This window comes from Paroedura picta, chromosome 9, assembly GCF_049243985.1.
Source record: "Paroedura picta isolate Pp20150507F chromosome 9, Ppicta_v3.0, whole genome shotgun sequence".
In the NCBI taxonomy this organism is placed as follows: domain Eukaryota; kingdom Metazoa; phylum Chordata; class Lepidosauria; order Squamata; family Gekkonidae; genus Paroedura; species Paroedura picta.
In genome coordinates, this window is record NC_135377.1 from 63,696,396 (window position 1) to 63,721,517 (window position 25,122).

Genomic DNA, 25,122 nt, shown 5'->3' on the forward strand with positions numbered 1-25,122 from the left:
GGTACATCAGGGGGCAATGCTCTGGCTTTTGGCCAAAACTCAATGGTAAAATTAGCTTCTTACCATAGAGTTTTATCCATGACCCAGAGTGTCACCTCCAACGATGCAGACCTCACTTCTGAGTGACGTCAGCATGTTGCAGCATTCTTCCTGTTTGGGAGGGGTTTGGGGAGGGGGAGATGTGTCAGGAAAGAGGGGTACCCCCACCCAGACTAGGGGCCCTGGCAACCCTACCCGAAAGGGTACCACGTTCCAATGTAGCTCTTCTGTCTGAATAAAACAAAATCCAAACAGACCAGGCCTGAGTGCAAGCAGGCATAATTTACTAATGCTGCCGTAAGCAGACGTGATTCACACACAGTTCATATTCATCAGATCAGGATGGTGGAAGATCTCTGTTTTCATGTGTTTAACTCTTGGCAATAAACGTGTTAACAGGCAACACAGCATCATACTAAATGGCTCAAGAGTCTGTATAGAGAGAAGCAAAAAGGACAATTCAGCAATCACAGAATGTTATTAGAGGTATTTAATCCTTTTTTAAAAGTAGGCTTCAGCTGTGACCAGGCTACACTTTACACTCTTGAGGAGCAAACGGCAGACTATGTTGTCATATGCAGAACATCATCATTTTATCCCCCCGCCCTCCTGTAAGGGTCATTCTTGGATATTTTAAACAGTCTTCCTCATTGGACATAGTCACTGGTGGATTATCAACAAGCGCGGCAGAAATCCAAGTCGTTGCACTCCCCATTTACTTGTTTACTAGTGCAGCTGAGAAATGGGCAGACTAATTTAATGAGATAACCTGCCCCTTTGGCATTCTGTCAGCCCTAATAACATTACTTGTGGGAGAGTTCGTGGCATTGCATCCGACGGGCCATGGAGTCCAGCGTTTAAGCTGCCCGTTTAAACCAGATTTTGAGAACCTTGTAAAGAGATCAGGAGTGTCACCCAAGCCTCCAAGACGATGGCTTTGGTACAATTCCTGGTCTCGCAAAATACAGCAGTCCAAAGGCATGCCCCAAACTCAATTTTTGTTTTGTTTTTAATTACAGAATTTGGCAATGCCCTGTCCTGGATCACCCAGGCTGGCCTGATCTGGTTAGATCTCTGAAGCTAAACAGAGTTTAGTACTTGGCTGGGAGACAACCAGGGGTGCTAAGCAGAGGAAGGCAATGGCAAACCACCTCTGCTCATCACTTGCCTTGCAAACTTTCTGGCAGGGGCTGATGGGAGTCCATGGGCAGCGGGAGAGCCAAGGTTTGGCCACCCCTGTGCTAAGGGGTTGCCATAAGTCAGCTGCAACATGATGCTCCTTTGCACACACACAATTGGCAACATGAGGAAGTTTCTAATCATAGAATTTTGCACCCAAACTAGAGTGCCACCTCCTGACCATGCCAACATCATTTCTGGGTCATGGCAGAACATAGGGGAGGTCTTTCAATTTGAGGGTGGTCTTTGAAGGGACTGAAGTGCATGGATATCTGGAAAATGGCCTGCCTCAACTTTATCACACGCAGCAAAATAGCTCACTTGTCATGACATTGGCTGCCAGCCTCTTAATCCTCCACCCTGTTCCTATAGAGGAGTGGTCTGGTTGCTTCCTTGGGCAGCCACTGATCACCTCAAAGCTAATACTACATTTTAAACCAGATGGTGCTACTTTAGAAAATTTGTCAAGAAAACCCATTCCCTATGGGTACTGACCACTCAACGAGAGGAGGAAACCACCAATGTACTGTGAACTGGGCAGCTCAGGAAAGTCCAATCCTGTCAGACCTTGGAAGCTAAGCAGGGCCAACCCTGACTAGTATTTGGATGGGAGACCTCCAAGGATTGGGGTGGTAGTTCCTCCAAGGACACTAGGGGTCATGATGTGGAAGCAGGCAATGGTGAACCACCTTCAAAGGTCCCTTGCCTGGCTGCCAGACAATCCTCAGATCCCCTGGCTACACTGTACATGCCATATGATAAATAAATAGCCCCCAGAGTTTTGTATGCTGAAGGTTCTAGGTCAGCCAAGGACAGAGTTGAGCTGCAGTAGCCCACCCAGCCACAGTTCAATGACTGGCGTTCAACGGAGCCTGTGGAACCCAACTCTCTTGACAGAAGTGACTGAAAAGACTGAGAAAAAGGTTGAAAGAGGAAGATAAAGAAACACCAAGCTGATTGATTAAACCAGGAGGCCCTTGCTGCACAGAAACAACAAAATACTAGGACCTAGACGGATAGGATCCACAACATTTATAGAGGGCCTAGGTGTCATTTTAATATTTTATATAGGGTATCAAAATAATTAAGGACACTGGAGCTCAGGGGTACAGAAGAAGAAGAAGATGAAGAAGAGTTAGTACTTATATGCCACTTTTCTCTACCCGAAGGAGGCTCAAAGCGGCTTACAGTCACCTTCCCTTTTCTCTCCCTTCCCTTTCCTTTCTACAACAGACACCCTGTGAGGTGGGTGAGGCTGAGAGAGCCCTGATATGACCGCTCGGTCAGAACAGTTTTATCAGTGCCGTAGTGAGCCCAAGGTCACCCAGCTGGCTGCATGTGGGGGAGTAAATTCAGACTCTGGATTTAAGGATCTTATGGGACCCCCTTTTGATGGCAACATCTAGTTCGGATGTTGTGTTACTGCCAGCTTTTGCCTCCTTCTCTCCCAACAAAATCCTGTTCTAGCCACACCACTAATTGAGACATACATATGTGGGCCCTTTGTGAAGACAGCTGGCTGGAAAGTGAAATCTTAAACTGCGTATCCAAAACCATTTCCGAAGTGTTGGCTTTACATGTATTTATTTATTTTACCTTGTGCTCTGGTTTTCCAATACATATTTGCCATACTATGGTCTGATTACCACTTGATCCCAAAACTCCAGATGGTGCTATTCAGTACCTCTGATTCTTCTCAAGGGTCTTTTGGGGGCTAATACATGTAAAAGCAGATGAAGAGGCCACGCCTCCTGTATTATAATGCATGCATGACTGTGTTAAAGTGGCGAGTAATAAAAATGCCAATCTCCCCTAACCATGCAAGCAAGTAGCAGCAAGGAGGAGAAACAGAAAGGCTATGGCACTGGGCCAAAAGCAGCGTTCCAGCAAGCTCTTCCCATCATGGACAAGGTTAAAACCAATAGAACGTCCTTCAGTTAAATATGGCAAGCCAACAAGCTGCTCTAGAAAATGTGGCAGTCTGCAAGAGCAGTTATTTACTGCTTGGCTGATGCTGTTGGAATTTGCAAGATCATCAGTGTGCAAGACTGCGCAGCATATAAAGAGTGTCCTGCAGGGGGCATCAGAGAACATGTATATTTAGCATAGTTAGGATAGGAATTCCTGATGATTTTCAAATTATCTCCTCTCATACCCTGGCTGGCTCAACTAGAAACTTCCTACTTTTTGAGCATACTTCCTTCTTGCTTGCCTCCAGAGCAGCAGTTGAACAGAAGAACAGCCTCTCCTCACCTCTTTTTGTTCATCGTTTTTATTCAGAAGAGAAACAATTATTTTATTGTTTTAAACAGCCTGGTGCTCTGCTCTCTCTGCCTGTTCAAACTCTGCCAACAGATGCCATGATATTAAACTGAAATTTTCATCTCTAGGCCATCTGCTGAAGCATTTATTTACAGGTGAGCAAGAACTTCCTGGTTATGATAGTGGAGAGGCAGTACCCTAAATCTACTATCAAATGCAGAAGTTGGTGGGAAATTATCTTGGTTAAAGCTAATGTAAACCAGGGAAAAGCCACAAGAGAAGACCATGGGCCCAAGCACACAACGGAGCATACTGGAACTACATTCAAGACCAGGAAAGAATCTTCTTTTTCTTCTCTGCTCTTAAGGGGGCAGGACATTTTAGTCCAGGCCAGTGAGTAATCCTATCCATCATTTCCTGACAGTGTGCTCACCACTGCTGAAGCCCCTCTAATGTTCATTCCCCCAGAAGCAACCTTTGCTTATTTTAAAGACTCATTCACAATCCATGTCAAACTCTGGTGAAGCCCATGGAGTCTGGCCATTGCTTGCGTGAACTGGAAGGACTCTCTAGGACATCTGGAGGACCACAGGTTGACTACCCCGCCTCTAGACCATCCCCTCCCCAAATGTGAAAGGGGTTCTCCGGAGATGGGAGCCAGATAATCAACATGCTAAGCAGCTTTTATTTAGACAGATATTGCACTGAAATTAATGGGCCTTAAAGTAAATGAATTTAAGGGAGGCTGTAAATTAGTTTAAATGCCAGCATTCGGCTTAATTGAGTTGTGGATTGGGATGCTAGAATATGTTCTACTTGGAGTGCGATCTTGAGGGGCTTTTAAAATCAGGGTAATGAGTAATTAGTCCTATAAGAGTTAATGCCAAGTCAGTATGTACTCTCAAGGGTGGAGGGGAGTTGATTTATTTTTTCACTGTCAGTTTGATTTAAATGAGCTGAAAGACATAAAACAAGTATGTCAGAGAATTTAGTAGCAGCTTCATTTCTTCATATTTACACATCTGGCTCTTGTTAATCATTTCTTTTTGAGGGGGGGGGGGAGGAAAAACCTGTAAGTGAAGGTTGTTTTTTTAAAAGTATTTACTCTGTTCCCTTTAACAACATAAGCATTTTAGAACGGACTTGCCTATCTTCATAGCCAGTTGTCACTTGCTTAATTTGAGCATGAGGAAGCTCTGCTCATATAATAATCAACATTAATTAGGATCCCCATTTCACCCACAAACATGCCCTGAAAGAAGTAGAGCAAGTGGTCTGCCAACATCGAGGTGTGTCCTCAAGATTTTCCGTTACAGCAGATTTCAAAACAACAGGGACCTGTTCCTTTGGAGAAAATGGTTACTTTAGATCAGGGGACACCAAACTGGAGAGTCACAGTTCGGCCTCCCCTGCTTTAGATGGTGGACTCTATAACTGTGTGTCTCCAGATGTCCATGGACTACGATTCCCATGAGCCCTGCCAGTCCATGGACATCTGGAGACCCACAGTTTGGCCACCCCTGCCCTATAGCGTTATACCTTGCAGAGCTCCCATGCCCTGCAGGCTCCTCCCACTAAACCTCTAGGAATTTCCCACCTGGAATTAGCAACCATGTGAACAAGTGTTCCCATACCATTTTGAAGTACCAAGAGCTAGTGTAGTGGTAACTACTGCACAGGTACTCCAAGCAGGAGAAGAAGTCAAGCAGACAATGGCAATACGATATAGGAACCTTCATCGATTTCTTATGTAGATTGCTCGCCTTTGAAAAAGTCCTTTCTCAGTGACTCTCAATGGGTTGTTTTTTCTTAGAATGATTAAGTCGCAAGAACAGAATTTGCCTACAATTATCCAACCGACACATAGGTTCTGACATACATTCCCCAAATGTGACATTTGTCCGAGAAAGTGTGCATGCACAGGAAAGTTCATGCCTTAAATAAATCTTTGTTGGTCTTCAAGATGCTATTGGGCTCAAATTTTGTCCATGATAACTGTTGCCTATAGACTGGAGATAAGGTGGAATTGGGGGAATCACCAGGAGGTTGGCATTCCTAGTTATGAGTAGTGGGCCTAGCAAGATCTAGAATAGGCTACAAATAGCTGAAAATCATGAGCCTCTTGTGGCGCAGAGTGGTAAGGCAGCAACATACTATCTGAAGCTCTGACCATGAGGCTGGGAGTTCGATCCCAGCATCCGGCTCAAGGTTGACTCAGCCTTCCATCCTTCCGAGGTCGGTAAAATGAGTACCCAGCTTGCTGGCGGGTAAATGGTATGACTGGGGAAGGCACTGGCAAACCACCCTGTATTGAGTCTGCCATGAAAACGCTAGAGGGCATCACCCCAAGGGTCAGACATGACCTTGTGCTTGCACAGGGGATACCTTTACCTTTACCTTTTTAGCTGAAAATCACTGAAAACCTCTTGTGAATTTTTTATTCACATTAATATTTATTATTTCATTTATTACTCAATGTCTGTAACTGCCCCTCTCAGCATAGGGGTGGTGGCGTACAACAATTTGTTAAAACAATGCATTTCAATAGTAACAATAAAAAAATCAAAAAGTTTAAATCCTTAAAATATGATTCTGGGCATTGTGACTGCCACACACAGCAATCAGTCAGTCTGCTCATTAGTCAGTCCAGGATGGGAGAAAGGTACAATGTCTGACCTCATAGCCTAATAACAACTTCGTGACCCAAGATAGGGCAGAACAGAAATTTAATTAATTAATAATAATAATAATAATAACTCCCAAATAATAATAGCTTTCTTTGTATCCCACTTCATACCATCTGAAGGAGTCGCAAAGCAGCTTATACTCACTTTCCCTTCCTTTCCCCACAACGCACATCTTGTGAGGCAGGTGAGACTGAGAGAGCTCTGTGACAAAAAGTCTAACAGGATTGTGACTAGCCCAAGGTAACCCAGCTGGCTGCAAGTTGAGGGATGGGGAATCAAACCCGGTTCTCCAGATTAGAGGCTGCCACTCTTAGCCACTACCCCAAGCTAGCTCTCTAAATAAGATGTTCCAAGCTCACTATATATTTGGTTCATATTTTGTTAACTTTTACAGTACTCCTTTTTCTCAGTTATGTTTCCTGAACTTCTGTTTCTTTCTTACATTTTGCAAAGTCTTTGCAAAGTGTATGCTGCTATAGATTCTTAATAACATAACATGGCCATTGGACTTTGCTTGCAGACATTTATTCATTAAAAATGGCCATCAGCATTTTACATGTGCTAAGAATATGTAGGTAGGATTATGTTTCAACAGTAAGGCTACATATCAGGAGGCGATTTCCCTTTAAAGACATGCAACCAGAAAGTTAGAGTGAGTCACTGACTCACCCTCCTTTGGTCTGAGAATTACAACTGGAGGCAGGACATTAACCTAGGCCTATGATTAAATAGACGTACAGACAGTTTCAGATTATAATGTCAGCTCTTTTTCAGTTTATTTATTTCAGTTGTACAAAGCAACTTGTGTTTTGTATTACCCTCACTGATCCCTAGCTGCCACTATTTACAGCTTAATTTGAGAGAAAGTTTCAAAATAAGGACCCGGGAATTTAATGAGGAAATTCCTTATAGCCCACTGGCAGGAGGGTTACCAGGTTCTCCTGGCCACTGGTGAGGGATGGGGAGCAGAAGTAGGGTTACCAGATCCAGACTGAGAAATTCCTGGTTAGAAAAAGGAGGAGAGAGACAGAATATGCACCATTCTCTCCTCCAATTTCTTTCTCTGGCTGCAGCTCGGCAAACTTATCCTTATGCCAGTGCTGCAGAAGACAAAATCAATTATTCAAAATATAAATATATTTAAATTTATTTAAATAGTTGGTGCCTGCCTTTCCTCGTGGCTCACAACAGCCTAAAATGCAGGCCTTTGGTCATTAGACCGTGACCAGGACCATGGGCATCCACCCACAGCTTTCCTGGCACATGCCAAGTACTTTGAGAAAGTGGGCAGTACTTCTGCCCAGAAACAGTTCTGACTGGCCATTGGAGATTGATTGGCACGTCGCTTTGGCAGCAGCTGCCACCATAGTACAAGCATCTTCAATCTGTGATCCAGGGCCTGCACTTCCAGGGGCACCGTGTAGTGCCTCCCCCCCCCCATGGATCAGAGCTATAGTCTCTCTCCTCCCTCCTTTTTCTTCTTCAAGGACACTCAGAGTGACACCCCTTTCTACTGTAGGGGCTTCCTCTGCTCCCAGTCTCGCTGCTCCAGCTGCAATTGTACTCTGCGACTGAATAAAGCAGAGATCCATTCAAACAAAAGAGCCTTTGTGTTCTCTCTCTCTCTCTCTCTGACATGCAAGGCCTTCTTACTGACCCCAAGCCCAGGACCATGTGGCAAAATCTACTTATTGATCCAATTTTTCTCTTGCTCACCCCCATGGAAACTAGGGCAGTCTAAATGGAGCTATGCATGGCCCAAGGTCATCCACCAAGGGTTATTAAGGCCAAGCTCTTCAAGTTCATTATGCTTAGTAGAATGCCTGAACAGTAACACACAGTGCAGTTGGCTTCAACAGACTCTGAAGGGTGTTAACTCCACAGTCATTCTTCCGGTTCCAGTTTAGAGATTCTCTGATGGGAACTTAGTTGGGACTGTCACAGTGACACTGGTCCTGCTGGGCAGTATTGCACTGCTTCTGCTGCTGGGATGGACTTGCAAAAAATCCCCCTTCTTCACTTTTACTGAAAAGAATCTTTGTGATATTCTGTTGGGCTTCTCTTGCCTTGCTATTTTTTCCCACCATAGGAAACTATGGAAGATGGGGTGCCCTCTTTGGGTGCCCATAGAATTGGACCCCCTGGTCCAGTCTTTCTGAACCTTGGGGGTTGTTTAGAGGAAAGGCTTCTACAGCGATTCTAAAGTTTGGTGCCTCTACATCAAACCTCATCACCACCTGGCCACAGAATAAATCAGCTAAATATTACAGAGACTTTAATGGCTCTATAAGTTATAATTAGAGCCAAACTGATTTGGATATACTTGAGTTGTCTGAATCCCTATACCAGGCTTTCTCAACCAGGGTTTCAGGAAACCCTGGGGTTTCTTGATGGCCCTAGAAGGCTTTCCTCAATGGGTGTGAGTTAATTAATTTGTATTTATTTTTCAAATTTGTTAAACATTGAGTGATAGGATCATATATGATTATGTCGACCCATCCACCCACTCCCAAAATGTAATTTTAAAAACCAACATTTTGGGAGGTATACATCCTTAGTCTGCAGTTTACAGGTCCACTGCTTTAATCAAGAAGGAGAACTCCCTGCATACAATATGTAATATTAAGAGACCTGAAACTGGAGTTTGTTGGGATTAAATTGTGTGAGAAGAGATGATACAGAATTGGTCACAGCCTTAAAAATAGTTGCAAGAGTATATATTGCAGCCAAATGGAAGTTTGTAAACTTGCCCCTGACAATGTAAAGGTTTACATATGTTTGGATTCACATTTTTAATAAAGATAACTTATTATAAGAAGGAAAGAAACAGCTATAAAAATAACAGATTTGTAAAGAATTGGATCTGATTTATTGGAGGCTGTAATATTTAGTTTCTGGGTAATATACAGACATATTCTTTGGTACAAATAAAATTATCAGGCAAGAGTCTCCCCTGAAGCAAACCCCAAGAATCCAGCCACGGATTTTCGTAAGGCACCACTTGTTAATAACAGAACACCCAGACAGAACAGGTGATCACAAACAAGGAAACGGGGAGGGGATTTGCTACTGAGGGAAGAGGAAATAACAGAGATGCCCTCAGGCAGGTTCTGAGCTGTTAATTTATTGGCAGAGTTATGTATCCATCACACCATCATGAAGTTTTGGGCTGTGAACCTATCAAGATGTCTTGTTTATACAAAAGTCTCCTGCTTTTTTTTTCTTTTAAAAAGGCGCTATGGATCCTTCATACACATTAAAGAAAAGCTGAAATTATTATTTGCCATAAATTACCACAGGTGGCAAGAAAAGGAAGGGACTGTGTCAGTTGGTTTCTGCCTGCCTTGTTGGCAACACAGTTAATCCAAACATAGAGTTCCCAGGAGGAAACAGTTTTGCTGCGCGTCAGGGTCTGGGATTAAGGGAACTGCATTCATGATGTAACAGTTTCATTTTACACCACAGTTGTTTACTAGCATAATATTGGAAAGGCCACTAAAACAAAAGGGCCTTTCATCATTAGGGTAAATCAAATGGAGATGTGCAAAAGGTGATTTCATGTGCACGCAAACAGAGTCTACAACCTTCTATGACCTTCCCAAAATTATGTAGTAACAGGCAGTTTATTCATCTGAGAGCTAATGCCATACATGGGAAGACTGGGACTACAATCCTATGCATTCAGTGGACCTAATTTAAGAGGCAATATGGATAGAATAAATACTGTGTGCTTCTAGCCTTTGCCTTCATGAAATTTCTGCCTGGTCTTTTTGTTACCACATGTTTAGGATGGAGAACATAAGAAGAGCCCTGATGAATCATACTAGTGGTCCATCTACTCCTGCATCCTGTCTCACGCAGTGGCCAATCAGTTCCTCTGGAGAGGGCCTTCTCTTGATATTGGTTTCTGGGGCTGGTATTCAGGTATTCAGGTTGACTGCCTTTGAATATGGAGTTTCCCTTTAGTCAACATGGTGAGCAGTCACCAACAGACCTGTCCTCCATTAATAAGTATAATACCCTTCATGCCTGTGGCCATCACTACATCTGCTGGCAGCAAATCCCACATGTTAATCATTCATGGTGCAAAGAAGCATTTCTTTTTGTCTGTCCTGAACCTACAGCCCATCAGCTGCATTGGATGCCTTCGAGTTCTAGTATTCTAATATTTGGGGAGAGGGAGAAAAAGTTCTCTTTGTCATCCTTTCTTACCCCATGCACAGTTTTTATAGACCTATATATCATGTTCCCCATTAGTCAACTCTTTTCTAAACTGAAAAATCACAGATTCCAACCCCCTAATCACCTTGGTTGTGCTCTTCTGTGCTCTTTCCAGCTCTGTGAGACAGTGACCAGAACTGTATAGAGCAGGAGTGGCCAAACTGTAGCTCTCCAGAGGTCCATGGACTATAACTCCCATGAGCCCTGCCATGCAGGGGCTCATGGGAGTTGTAGTCCATGGACCTCTGGAGGGCCACAGTTTAGCCATCCCTGAATGAGGCCTTGTATATATCTATACAACGGCATTATAACATTTTGTGGGACCCCACAGCTTACTTCCCTCCCTTGTGAAAACTGTCCATTTATTCCAACTCTTTGTTCCCTGTCATTTGACTCATTTAAGTCATGATTGCTATGTTTACTCAGGCGGCTTTGGTGAGTTGCCTTGCCACAAATCTTTTGAAAGTCTAAGTATATAACATCTACTGTAGGGTTGTCATATTTTGAAAAGTAACAAAGAGGACATATTTCCCAACTGGCTACTTCAAACAAGTGATCCCTACGACACATTCCTGGAAGAATGGCTCAGTTTGGTGATAAGCTACATATACAGGTTAGTAGATCAACAATCTCAGATTTGAGTTCTCGAAGAATCCCAGCTGTATACCATCAGGACCTCATGAGTTATTGGTTTTTAATTTCCTCTCTTTTTAAATTTCTTCATTTTCCTCAAATCCAATTGATTCAGTTCTTCAGATTCCCTTCCTGAGATTTACGGTCATAGAGTGGATACAAGGCCCATACTTTCTACCTTGAATGCTAACAAAAAATTAATTGAACTTGTCTGTCATCTCCTCATCTCCCTTCAGGCCCAACCACTTCTCTTTCTGTTCAAAGGAAGCCCGTCTCTTTTGTACAGGTTCGCCATATCCCAGAAAGCTGGCCCAGCACTTAACTTCCTTATCCACATGTTTTAACCCCTGATCTGTGCTTGTCAAGCTGACCCTGTATGTAGGACTGCTAGCAATTCTAAGAATGCTACTTCTGAGGTCCTGCTCAGGGTGTGTACATTCATCCCACTTTCCCCTCTGCTAGAAAGGTTGCTAAATCCTTCCACCAGCTTGTAAAACCTGTTTGACCAAGAGGACACAGTAGATCAAAGGGAATGTGAAGGGAGAGTCACGGGAAGCAACAAGTCTCTCTTCTCAATCCTCTTTCAAGGGGCTTAAGAATGATGGTTTTCCTGAAGGCTGGCGATTGTAATGCACAACACCTTCATTCCACAGACCTTTTCAATCCACAGGCTACAGATTAGCATAGCAAATGCGCCAATCTCCCCATAACAATTAATAGAAGATGAGGCCTTGCCTGCAAAGATGACCCTGTTTTAATTTGATTTCGCCACCATGGAAAAGATACTGCTACAGAAAAAAAATATGGCAAGTATTTCAACAGCTGAACACCTACACGATTTAATAGAGCATGTTGTATTAAAATCATGAGGACACCAACAAAATGTAAGTTCGCAACCAGCTTCTATTCTAATGCTTCAACAGCAAACTGAAAGGCCCAACTCCAAAATCCATGATAAATTATAGGGGATAGAAATTTAGAATACCACAAATTTAGGAAGCTGCTGTATGAGGTTCCATGAAAAGTAACAAAGAGACTATTTCATTTAAATCAAAGCATAAGCAAAAACAGTCGTGGCTGAGAAGACTCCAAGGGAGGGTCCAGTTACTCCACAGATGACACCTCTGTCAGAGATGCTGCAAAACTCATCCAACCTGCGATCTCATCAACAGAGCAATCCTAGCCTGAGTAACACCTTTCTAAGTCCACTTAAGACAGTAGCTTAAGAAAAGTTTAACTGTATTTGGAGTTTTACTGTTAATTACTTGGCGCAGGCAGAATTTTGTTCAAAAGTGCTTCTGAAGAACTTCCTCACATATATTCCTTGCCCTGGCAAGCGGCAAGCGTGAGAGCAAGCTAAAAACCTGAAGCTACCCTTGATCCACCAAGGTCAGTATTGTCTTCTCAGACTGGCAGCAGCTCTCTGGGGTCTCAGTCAGAGGTAGAATCATAGAGAATCATAGAATCATAGAGTTGGAAGGGACCTCATGGGTCATCTAGACCAACCCCCTGCACTATGCAGGACACTCACAACCCTATCACTCTAATATAATATAATATAATATAATGTAATGTAATGTAATGTAATGGTAATGGTAATGGTAATGGTAATGGTAATGGTAATGGTAAAGGTAAAGGTAAAGGTAAAGGTAAAGGTATCCCCTGTGCAAGCACCGAGTCATGTCTGACCCTTGGGGTGACGCCCTCTAGCGTTTTCATGGCAGACTCAATACGGGGTGGTTTGCCAGTGCCTTCCCCAGTCATTACCGTTTACCCCCCAGCAAGCTGGGTACTCATTTTACCAACCTCGGAAGGATGGAAGGCTGAGTCAACCTTGAGCCGGCTGCTGGGATTGAACTCCCAGCCTCATGAGCAAAGCTTTCAGACGGCTGCCTTACCACTCTGCGCCACAAGAGGCTCTAATATAATATAATATAATATAATATAATATAATATAATATAATATAATATAATATAATATAATATAATATAATATAATATAATATAATATAATATAATATAATATAATATAATATAATATAATCTTTAAATAGGACAGGGTCCTATTAAATAAAAGAGTAAGGCCACCTGGGGAGGAGTTAGGGCGGGCCCTGTCCAGGATAAAAACTCAAAGGGCCCAATCAGGAGCCGCTTCGCGGCTCCTGATTGGGCCCTCTGAGTGTCCATCCAGGGCCAAGCAGCCAATGGGGAAGCACGCAAAGTGCCTTCCTATTGGCCCCTCACCAGGACAGACCAAAATTCCATTCACCCAGCCCAGTCTGGCTGCCAGTCTGCTCCTGACCACCAAAGGGAGAGGAGGTCAGCAGGGCTGCCAAGGGGGGTGAGAACAGAGGCTGCACCAGCCCTTTTCACCCCAAGGCTGTCCTAACTGCCATGTCCAACTGCAAATGGCCTCAGAACCCTGACAGAGCTGGCAGGAGGCTGGAGAGTGCGCTCCCTCCCCCCTCCCCCCCTTCAGGCCTGCTGCGAAGGAGCCTCTGACAGCCTCTGACTGAGGGGAGGGAGGAGTTTCCAAGAGCAAGGCCCGAGGGCCTTCTTTTTTTGGGGGGGGGACTTTCCCCTTCTGCCAAGCAGTTGGCTGACAGGGAGGCCACAGAAAAGCCCCTTCTCACTGAAAATACTGCTCTGGCCGGGGGTTAGACACAGCCAAGCCATGTGTCTTTCTTCTTTGCAACTCTCTGCAGATTTGAGGCCACTGCACAGCGTTATTCTGCAGACAAAACTGGTTATTTTGTCTCCTGTTTCATCTGCACAACAACCCTGTGCAGTAGGCCCCAAGTCTTTCAATTCAACAACAACCTGTGTGGGACGCCTTAAATGTTTTTTCTCTACCACAACCCTCTCCAAAGTAGCCCTTTCTGCCTGGGGAGCTGATCTTTATACTCTGCAGGTGAGCGGTAATTTCAGGAGCTCTCCAGACCTCACTTGGAGGTTAGCAACCCCTGGGTTGTAAATATTCCTGGAGGTTTGGAGGTGGGACTTCAAAATTGTACAATGCCTCAGAGTCCAGCATTCAAATGAGCCATATCTCCACACCCATGGCCTCATTTGCCACCATGCCACCACAACCTCCCACACAACACACATGACAACCCCATGCCCTTACAGACTGGACAACTCCTCCCCTTCCTCTTCCCACTGCCAAGCTCTAGCGCCCGTTGTTTTCTTGGAGACAACGGGCTTTGCCCCTAGTATAATATAATATGATATATAATAGCATTCCAGACATCTTATTTCAGGATCTGCTAAGAACATAAGAAGAACCCTGCTGGAACCGACTAGTGATCCATCTAGTTGGGCATCCTGTCTCGCACAGCGGCCAAACATTTCCTCTGGAGGACCAACAACAGGGCATACAGGCTGATGTTGCCTCCTGGCTCTGGGATTCAGGGGTTTAGTGCCACTGAATGTGGGGCTGTCCTTTCAGTCACCATGGCTAAGCCACTGATCGATCTATCCTCCATGAATAGGTGCAATCACCTTTTAAAGCTGTTGCCATCACTACATCCTCTGGCAGTTAATTCCACGTTTTAACCTAGCAAATAAGGTTCAAGCTATTTTAATTGCTGGTCACTAGAACTAGGATAGTGTAGTGGTTAAGAGCAGCGGCTTCTAATCTGGAGAGCTGGTTTTGATTCCCACACTTCCACATGAAGCCAGCTGGCTGACCATGGGCCAGTCACAGTTGAAGAAGAAGAAGAATTGGTTCTTATACGCCACTTTTTCCTACCCGATGGAGGCTCAAATGCAGCTTACAGTCGCCTTCCCATTCCTCTCCCCACAACAGACACCATGTGAGGTGGGCGAGGCTGAGAGAGCCCTGATATTACTGCTCGGTCAGAACAGCTTTATCAGTGCCGTGGCTAGCCCAAGGTCACCCAGCTGGTTGCATGTAGGGGAGCACAGCATCGAACCTGGCATGCCAGATTAGAAGTCCACACTCCTAACCACTACACCAAAATGGCTCTCAGAGTCAGAGCTCTCTCAGCCACACCTACCTCGCAGGGTGCCTGTTTTGGGGAGAGGAAGGGAAGGTAAACTGCTTTGAGACTCCTTCGGGTAGTGAAAAGTGGGGTATAAAAAAACCTCTTCTATTTTAAGCTTACATATGTGTTAATTCATCATGTGCCAACTTGCCACTCACTGACAAAGACTGACACCACATAATAGGAAGAGGCCCCCCTCTACAATAGGTATTCCATCACCGAAATGTCAAACAAATTGGTAATAGCTCCATCTGTTACTTGACCAGCACATACAGTGGAATCCATACCTTCAAGAACTCTGAAAAATACCCAAAGGAATTAGATAAGGGTTCTTAAGTTGGTAGTATTGGCAGAAAGGGAGGATAGAAGCATCTCTTTTTTACCACAAAGATCTATCCGGCATGGGAACAGAGGCTGCTGATCTGTGCCTGAGAAAAAACATAGATCAGCCTCCCCCCCCCCCATCCAGAACTGGATCACCAGAAGCTGAAAAGGGGCCACAGAAATAAATATTGCACTCTAGAGCAGGGGTAGTCAACCTGTGGTCCTCCAGATGTCCATGGACTACAATTCCCATGAGCCCCTGCCAGCATTTGCAAATGCTGGCAGGGGCTCATGGGAATTGTAGTCCATGGACATCTGGAGGACCACAGGTTGACTACCCCTGCTCTAGAGGTCTAGAAATGTGCCAGGGCTCTCTAATGCATCAAGAGAAGGCCCACTGTAGAAAGTAAATCTAGGGCTACCCTGGGATATCCTCATGTGTCATCATTGTTCTCCCTTTTGTGTGGGAGGAAGTATACTTCAATCTGTGCACACACATCTGTACATCATGTGACACAACCCTCAGAATAAAGCTTAAAAAATCAGCTATGGTTTTGCTGCTCAGTAGCAAACATAATTTGAAGCCTCCATATAGTACAAAGGAAGAAAAAGACACTCAACTTGGGAGTACTTAATTATTTAGCTATTTTAAATATTTATTATATCCTACCTGATTCTCTTGGCCTTAAGGTAGCTAATAAAGCAACAGCAAATTGCTAATGTATAAAACATGTCCCCACTTTCCAGGACCTATTTAGAGGGACTCCCCATAGCAACTGCCAAAAACACATAAGAAGCCCTTTGGAAAATTGTCCTCTATCCCAAACACTACACGGCCATATGAAAAATACCCAGCCATCCCTGCCAACACCAGTCTACATATTTTGCTAGCTATCACATGTGCCTGGTCCTATTCACCACCCAATTGTTCCTCTCTCCATGTGGCATCTTCACCATAAGTAGTGGGTCAATGCTGTGCTCCAGCTGATCCACCATCTTGCCCCCCCCCCCCGCACTGTGGCCAGCCAACTGGCCTGGAGAGTCCACAAACAGAGCAAAGAGGCCAAGGCCATCCCTCATGTCCATTGGTATACAGAGCTTTCTTACCTCCAAACATGGAGTTCGTCACCCTGCAAAGCAGACACCCCACTTGTGTCCCCCTTTAAAGCCATCTATGCTCATGACCACCACTACATCTACCGGCAACAAATCCAGGACTGGGAGTGGATTTTAGACTGTCCTGTTATTTAAAACCAGTCCCTAGACCTGGCATTGACAAGGAGTTCAGGGACTGGGGCCCTGGCCAAAATTAAACCCTGAACCACTAAGGAAACCCAAAATTAGATGACCTTTGCAGCCTTACAATGGAAACTAATCGATACAGCCTCTCACATTCCCCCACACTGATCTCAGCAGGAGGGAGAGCACATACCTGGCACACAGAAGGTCCCTATTTCAAGCTGGAGCAGGGCCACCTTCACAGGCCTCAGAGATTCCAATCCAGGGTCCTGGGGTACCCTGGGGTTCCATGAGAGCTCCCCAGGTGCTTTCCCAGAAGCTCAGATGGCCACTGACATCAGTAGGCATCTCTGGGGCCCCCTTCCCCTGTTGCTCTGCAGGCCTAGCCTCTTTCTCCACAAGGGAAACAGTAAATGATTGATCGATTGACTGACGGGCTTCCGCATCTGACTTCCATGGCCGCTTCTCGGCAGGGGCATGCCTCCACTTCCAAGCCTGAAAGAGATCTCAGGGGCTCCTCCAGGCTCAAAGGTTCGAGAAGGGCTGGCATGGGCCCCACAGAGGACAGGCGGGCTGCACTCCTGCTTACCTTGCTCACCACATTTTGTTCCAGGCCGGCGGTGATCCAGTAATGCCGCTCGGTGCACTGGCACTGGCTGGTGTTCTTGGGCTCCGGCGTGGGCAGCTCGGGGGCGGCCAGCATCCCTCGGCTGTAGTTGTGGCTGGGGCCGGCGGCGAGCCCTCCGGGGGCGGCCAGGGGCGGGTGGCCGGTCCAGTTGCCCCGCTGCTGCCCATCCGTGCCCTTGCACGAATAGTTGGGCTGGTCCAAGAGGAAGCTGTCGGAGAACTGGCTGAAGCCGATGAAGAGCGCCGGGATCCAGGTGAGGAGCACGAGGGTCTTCTGGTGCCCGCCGCCCAGACCGCCCAGGAGGGGCAGCACGGAGCCGTCGTAATCCAGGAGCAGGGGGCTGCAGGACCCGGCGGGCGGCGGCGGCGGAGGAGGAGCGGGCAGGCTCTGGATCTCCGCCGCCAGGTCCCCCGCCGGGGGTGCGGCTGTAGCCGCAGCGGCAGGGACCGCCTCCCCGGGCGGCAAGGAGCCATTCTCCTCGGGCGCCGGCCGGCCTTCGCCCCCTTCCTCGGGACGCCGGTCTAGCGCCATCCGGCAGCGGCGGCAGGCTCACATAAAGGGGGCCGCGTCCTGCCCGGCGGCGCTTCGCAAGGCGGCTCGGCGGAGCAGACGGGGAGCCCTGCGGGAGCCGCCGCCGACACACTCATAGGGGTGCCCGCAGAGCCAGTCAGTGGGCGAGCGCTCCCCCCCTAAAGCCGCCCGCGCACACCCACAGCCCCCCCCCCCCCCCGCTGGTCAAGGCGCGCCCCCTCGGCCTCCCCCTCGACGCCGACGCCGCCCTCCTTCCCCTGCGCGACCCCCTCCTCCTCCTCGGCGCCTCCCCTGGGCGCTGCTGCGGCAAGCGGGGCCGGCGACCGGAGCCCGCGGCTGCCTGGCGGGTCACTGGGGAGGCTCCCAGCAGCAGCAGCAGCAGCGGCGCCGCCTCCTCCTCGAGCTCTCGCGCCCGGCCCGGCCGCCGCGCATCGGGCTCGCCCGGGGGACGACGATCCCCCCTTCCCGGAAAGCGGAGAGGCAGCCGGAGCGTCGAGGGGAGCCGCATCCGCTGCGCCCGGCCGAAGCCGGAGCCAGTGCGCAGCGGCGGCAGCAGGAGCAGTGGCCGCGGCGGCGCTTTCCCTGGGCCGCCTGTCCCCCTTCTGGCTGCAGAGCGCCCGGCCTCTCGGGAAGGCAGAGGCTCCGCCGCGCCGCCCTCTCCGCGCCCGCCGCCGGCGCCTCAACCTGCAAGCCCGGCCCTCCGGCCCAGAGCCCGCCTCCGCCGCCGCCGCCGCCTCCCCGCGAGGTAAAGGTAGACCTCGGCCGCCGCAGCAGCACCTGCTCCGCCGCCGCCGCCGCCTCCTCCTCGCCAATGGAGGCAGCCCCCCGGCTCCCCCTGCAGGGAAGCGGAGGAACGCCGCCGCCGCCGCCGCCGCCGGCAGCAGAAGTCCCACCGGGAGAGCCGGCCGCCTCCCGGGAACCAAGGGCCAAGGGCCCGGCGGAGAAATTCAGACATCGGCCCTGGGGGGGGAGGGGGTGCGTAGCAGCGCCTCCCCCCCCCCGCAAGACTGGCCACTCAGGCAGACGTGGGTCTACTCGGAAGTAAGCCCCGCTGCGTTCACCGCGCTTACTCTGCGGGAAGGTTGCCAAACCTTTCCTATCCAAGGTCACCTCTGCCTTTTCAGGGGTCCAGGCAGAGCCTCAGCGTGTTTGGAAAAATATGTTAAGTCCCAGTGAGTTCCGTAGGGATTACTCTCTGGCAATAGTGCATAAGAGTGCAAACTGAAACCTTGTGAAAGCCCGGAGGGGGGGGGGATGCAGGTAGCCATAATTGTAGAAAGGGTAATTTCCTCTTCCAAAATGGTGCCAAATGCTGCAGGCATATACATAATCTAAAAACAGAGCATGATTCAATTCCAGTGCACATTTATATGTATTTCACTTGTCTCCACATGCAAATGTATACATACTTAATTGGAGCATTAAAATCATTACAGTGATTTGTTAATACTCATTTAATAGTCCAGCTGCCCTAATAGATACCTCTTGCTGGAATCCTTATTGTCTGGGGTTGTTTTACAAAAACCACAAATGAATTTGGGCACATTTATCCCATCGCCATCTTTGATCTACAGGTGTTGGTGTGGTTGGGTTTCAAAACCCTGCAAAACTTGTTTGACCAGAGATAAAGGGGGGGAGGGGGAGGAGAAATTGTGTATGCAAAGGTAAAGGTGGCTGCAGTCCTACAAACACTTTCTGGGAATTAGCTCCATTGACTAAAACAGAACTTCCACTTACTTCAAAGTAGATCCACTTAGGAGTTCTTTATTAAAATATCCATGCCCCTTTCCCCCTTCCAATAACAACCCAAAATGGCTTACAGTATATCATCCCCTTACATTTTATCTTCACAACAGTTCTGTGAGGTGGGTTGGAATGAGAGCACGGGCTTCCATGGAGGATTGGGGATTTAACCCTGGACTCCCAGATCTGATTTACATCGCAGTGGTGCTGCAGCGCTGAACTGTCCAGGATTGGTGCCGTGCTATCCAGTGATATGTATCTTGGAATCTAGTCCCCTCCCCGTCAAAAAACTCTCTTGCTTAAAACAGAGACTCAAAGCGGTCTGTATTCTATTTTTACTGATGTCGGAAGATCCCAGGAAACATCACCTTTGTATCTGCAGGCAGCACCTTTCTGGAAAGAGCAGCTCCTTTCATAGAAAGATACTTGGCTTAGAACCTCCTAACATGATGCAGAACCAAGCCCTTATGTGGTGACACCCACTCCCCTGTTGTGTCTGTAGTTCTGTCTAGGACCCAGCTTGAGGTCTGAGGCCTGATCTAAGCCTGCGGTGTAATTGACCAATACCTGCCTAGATCTAGTCAGTTTAAAGCGAAACTGACCAAGAGCACAAACTGGCTGGAAGGTCTTTTGTATATATATTGTATATATTTTGTTGGTTGTGGGTTTCATTGGTTGAGTTCAGTTCTTTTTGTACCATGCTGGGGTCCTAATAAAGAGCTCAGATCACCCCCACTGGCTGTGCTCACCCTGAACCCACAGATTTTACCACGCCCCATGGCAGTCATTTTGTAGCGGCACCCACATGACCTCATCTCAAAATTTCAGACATTTGTTCAGGTTCAACAGGGTTGAAGAGTGTTGGAACAGAGCATTGGACTTGGGCTGGGTCTTGGACTCCTCAGCCCACAATTGGTGAGTGATTTTAGGCAAATAGCTCTTGCAGACTCACATATCTCTTAAAGCTGTTGCAGCAATCAGATATAAACATACATCCCCACAAGCTTCATGAGGGAAGGGTGGGATATAAATGTGACAGATGGATGTGAGTCACCGCGTAAGATAAGACTGAACTCATCCATTTAATGGGTATTTTAATGGGGATAGGACTTTTGTGACCCGCCACGAGCCTACGGGGAGTGGCGGGAAATAAATCTAATTAATAATAATAATAATAAATAATTTGCTGGTGTTAAATAAAGATATCCTGAGATGGGGTGGTGGGATCACAAAAACTCAAGACAAGGTGGGTTCCTGTCTTGCACAATCTGCCAGGCATTTGGTGGAGGCCAGAGCCAGTTAGCACAGTCAATAAAAACTATGAGTCTCCACCCATTCACCTTCAGGTTATTCCTGCCACTAAACTGAATATGATGATGATGAAGAAGAGTTGGTTCTTATATGCCGCTTTTCGCTACCTGAAGGAGCCTCAAAGCAGCTTACAATCACCTTCCCTTCCTCTCCCCACAGTAGACACCCTGTGAGGTGGATGAGGCTGAGAGAGCCCTATATGCCGCTTTTCTTTCCCAAAGGGGTCTCAAAGCCGCTTACAATCTCTTTTCCTTTCCCCACAACAGACACCCCGTGAGGGAGGTGAGGCTGAGAGAGCTCTGATGTTACTACTTGGTCAAAACATCCTTATCAGTGCCGTGCCCAAGGTCACCCAGCTGACTGCATGTGGGGGAGTGCAGAATCGAACCTGGCTTGCCAGATTAGAAGTCCTAATGACTACACCAAGCTGGCTGTCATATAGAGATACTGTGTGGAAAGTGGCAGGTTAATTGATAAATAAGAAGTGGAGCATTCTATGATTTTAATGTGATTTTAGGGTGTTGTTTATGTTTCTTTATATTGGGATTTGTACCCTGCCCCTCCCAGCAGACGGGCTCAGGGCAGCTTCCATGATTTTAAAATCAGTGAGCAACTGTCTCAAGATTACCTAGGGCAAAGTTCTTTTGGTTCCACTGGAAGACTATTTTTAAACAAGACAAATGCCAAAGTTCCTGCGATTCTTTGCCAACACATCTGCATACAAGACCAGCAAAATGCTACTGCGGTACTAGTGTAACATCTTGTTCTGCAGCTGCTGTTGTGTCCCAGATAGAAACAGTATATCTCAAAAGCTTTTCTGTTGACACACCAGAAGTATTAGCAATGGGCTGTAGATGGGATTGGAGGCATTGTCCCCGATAAATATTTTAAGGTTGCAATTCTCAGGTGCCATTTACTTGAATGTACACCCCACTGAGCTGGTTAAACCAGAAACAAATGAAGAGTCCTATGGCACCTTAAAGATGTTCAACAAAAACCAGAGCATTAATTTTCATGAACCACGTACCTTAATTTTAGAACATCCTGTAGTTCATCATGTTTCACAGAACTGCAAGGAAGAAACACCGTCTGGCTACCTTCTGCACAAATGAATACAAAGGAGAGAGCAAATCTCCATTTAGCACCAAAGAATCTAATCTACCTTATCTAGGGGAAGGTAGTTGTGATTTTCCTGCCTAGTACAGGGGGTTGGACTAGATGACCCTCAAGGGGCCTTCCAGCTATGCGTTTCTATGTTAATCTACCTTCTCAGTAGTCAATTTGTATCATTCCTTTCTCCTCAGCAGGGATGCAGAGCAGTTCAACATTCTTCTCCACTCCATTTTACCATCATAGCACCCCTGAGAGATATGTTAGACAGGCAGGCCTAAGGTTACTTAGAAAGCCTCCATAATAGAGATTAAAATATGGTTCTTCCAGATCCTAGCCCAATACTCTAACCTCTGAAACATTCCTCAGGCTTTGAGATACCTCAGAAGTGGAGTAATTGTGCAGAATATGGTTGGGAAGCATAGCTGTGTACATGCCCACTAGGGGACCCTCCCCTTCCCACCCCCTCCAGGCCCATCACTGGCCATTTTGGCAGGGTCTGCTGGGTAGACATGACCATATACGTTCACGTCACCCAGTAAATGTTTTACAATTTAAAGAATATATATTTTAAAATTAATTTCCAACCATTCAGGAAAGCCTTCCAGAGCCATCAAGATTTTACTGTTATTATATTTTTACTGTTATTATTTAGTGTATCTTGTATAGTTTTGCAGCAAGATGGCATATAGAATCATAGAATCATAGAATCATAGAGTTGGAAGGGGCCATACAGGCCATCTAGTCCAACCCCCTGCTCAACACAGGATTAGCCCTAAGCATCCTAAAGCATCCAAGAAAAGTGTGTATCCAACCTTTGCTTGAAGACTTCCAGTGAGGGGGCGCTCACCACCTCCTTAGGCAGCCTATTCCACTGCTGAACTACTCTGACTGAGAAAAACTTTTTCCTGATATCTAGCCTATATCGTTGTACTTGAAGTTTAAACCCATTACTGCGTGTCCTTTCCTCTGCAGCCAGCAGAAACAGCATCCTGCCCTCCTCCAAGTGACAACCTTTCAAATACTTAAAGAGGGCTATCATGTCCCCTCTCAACCTCCTTTTCTCCAGGCTGAACATTCCCAAGTCCCTCAACCTATCTTCATAGGGCTTGGTCCCTTGGCCCCAGATCATCTTCGTCGCTCTCCTCTGTACCCTTTCAATTTTATCGATGTCCTTCTTGAAGCGAGGCCTCCAGAACTGCACACAGTACTCCAGGTGTGGTCTGACCAGTGCCGTATACAATGGGACTATGACATCTTGTGATTTTGATGTGATGCCTCTGTTGATACAGCCCAAAATGGCATTTGCCTTTTTTACCGCTGCATCACACTGCCTGCTCATGTTTAGTTTACAATCCACAAGTACCCCAAGGTCTCGTTCACACACAGTGCTACCTAGAAGCGTATCCCCCATCCAGTAGGCATGCTTTTCATTTTTCTGACCCAGATGCAGAACTTTACACTTATCTTTATTAAATTGCATCTTGTTCTCATTTGCCCATTTTTCCATTGTGTTCAGATCTTGTTGAACTCTGTCTCTATCTTCCGGAGTATTTGCCAGTCCTCCCAATTTGGTGTCATAGAATCATAGAATCATAGAGTTGGAAGGGGCCATACAGGCCATCTAGTCCAACCCCCTGCTCAACGCAGGATTAGCCCTAAGCATCCTAAAGCATCCAAGAAAAGTGTGTATCCAACCTTTGCTTGAAGACTGCCAGTGAGGGGGAGCTCACCACCTCCTTAGGCAGCCTATTCCACTGCTGAACTACTCTGACTGAGAAAAACTTTTTCCTGATATCTAGCCTATATCGTTGTACTTGAAGTTTAAACCCATTACTGCGTGTCCTTTCCTCTGCAGCCAGCAGAAACAGCATCCTGCCCTCCTCCAAGTGACAACCTTTCAAATACTTAAAGAGGGCTATCATGTCCCCTCTCAACCTCCTTTTCTCCAGGCTGAACATTCCCAAGTCCCTCAACCTATCTTCATAGGGCTTGGTCCCTTGGCCCCAGATCATCTTCGTCGCTCTCCTCTGTACCCTTTCAATTTTATCGATGTCCTTCTTGAAGTGAGGCCTCCAGAACTGCACACAGTACTCCAGGTGTGGTCTGACCAGTGCCGTATACAATGGGACTATGACATCTTGTGATTTTGATGTGATGGCTCTGTTGATACAGCCCAAAATGGCATTTGCCTTTTTTACCGCTGCATCACACTGCCTGCTCATGTTTAGTTTACAATCCACAAGTACCCCAAGGTCTCGTTCACACACAGTGCTACCTAGAAGCGTATCCCCCATCCAGTAGGCATGCTTTTCATTTTTCTAACCCAGTTGCAGAACTTTACACTTATCTTTATTAAATTGCATCTTGTTCTCATTTGCCCATTTTTCCATTGTGTTCAGATCTCGTTGAACTCTGTCTCTATCTTCCGGAGTATTTGCCAGTCCTCCCAATTTGGTGTCATCTGCAAACTTGATGAGTAGTCCCTCCACCCCCTCATCTAGATCATTAATAAATATGTTAAAAAGTACCGGGCCGAGCACCGAACCCTGAGGTACCCCGCTACTCACCTCTCTCCAGTCTGATGAAACACCATTGACAACAACTCTTTGAGTGCGGTTCTCTAACCAATTCCCTATCCACCTAACGATCTGAAAATCCAGATTGCAGTCCTTCACCTTATCCATCAGAACATCATGGGGAACCTTGTCAAAAGCTTTACTAAAATCCAAGTAAATGACATCAACCAAATTTCCCCGATCCAGCAAACCTGTTACTTGGTCAAAAAAGGAAACTAGGTTGGTCTGGCAGGACCTGTTGGAGACAAATCCATGCTGACTTCCTTGGATCACCAAATTGTCCTCCAGATGTTTGCAGATCGCTCCCTTTAATATCTGCTCCATTATCTTCCCCACAACAGAGGTCAGACTCACTGGTCTGTAGTTTCCCGGGTCATCCATCCTCCCTTTTTTGAAGATCGGAATAACGTTTGCTCTTTTCCAGTCCTCCGGGACATCTCCAGTCCTTAAAGAGGTTCCGAAGATGATGGACAAGGGCTGTGCAAGTTCTCTGGAAAGTTCTTTGAGTACTCTCGGGTGCATTTCATCTGGACCAGGGGATTTGAACTCATCCAGTGCAGCTAAATGCCTCTCGACCACCTCTCTATCCATGTTAACCTGCCACCCAGACACTATCCTTTGGCTACAGC

The 25,122-nt window shown here is 46.7% G+C and overlaps 1 protein-coding gene across 2 annotated transcripts in view; it reads right to left on the minus strand.

Annotated features, from left to right (window-relative positions):
• The window catches only part of SLC22A23 (solute carrier family 22 member 23), a 109,783-nt gene extending 91,861 nt beyond the window's left edge, over window positions 1-17,922 (minus strand). The window contains exon 1 of one of the 2 annotated variants that reach the window (XM_077353074.1): window positions 17,181-17,922. In XM_077353074.1, coding sequence (XP_077209189.1) covers window positions 17,181-17,750 — 570 coding nt within the window. In that variant the 5' untranslated portion in view covers window positions 17,751-17,922. The remainder of the gene's footprint in view (window positions 1-17,180) is intronic. The other variant, XM_077353075.1, reaches the window with a different exon arrangement.
• Window positions 17,923-25,122: the final 7,200 nt, after the last annotated feature.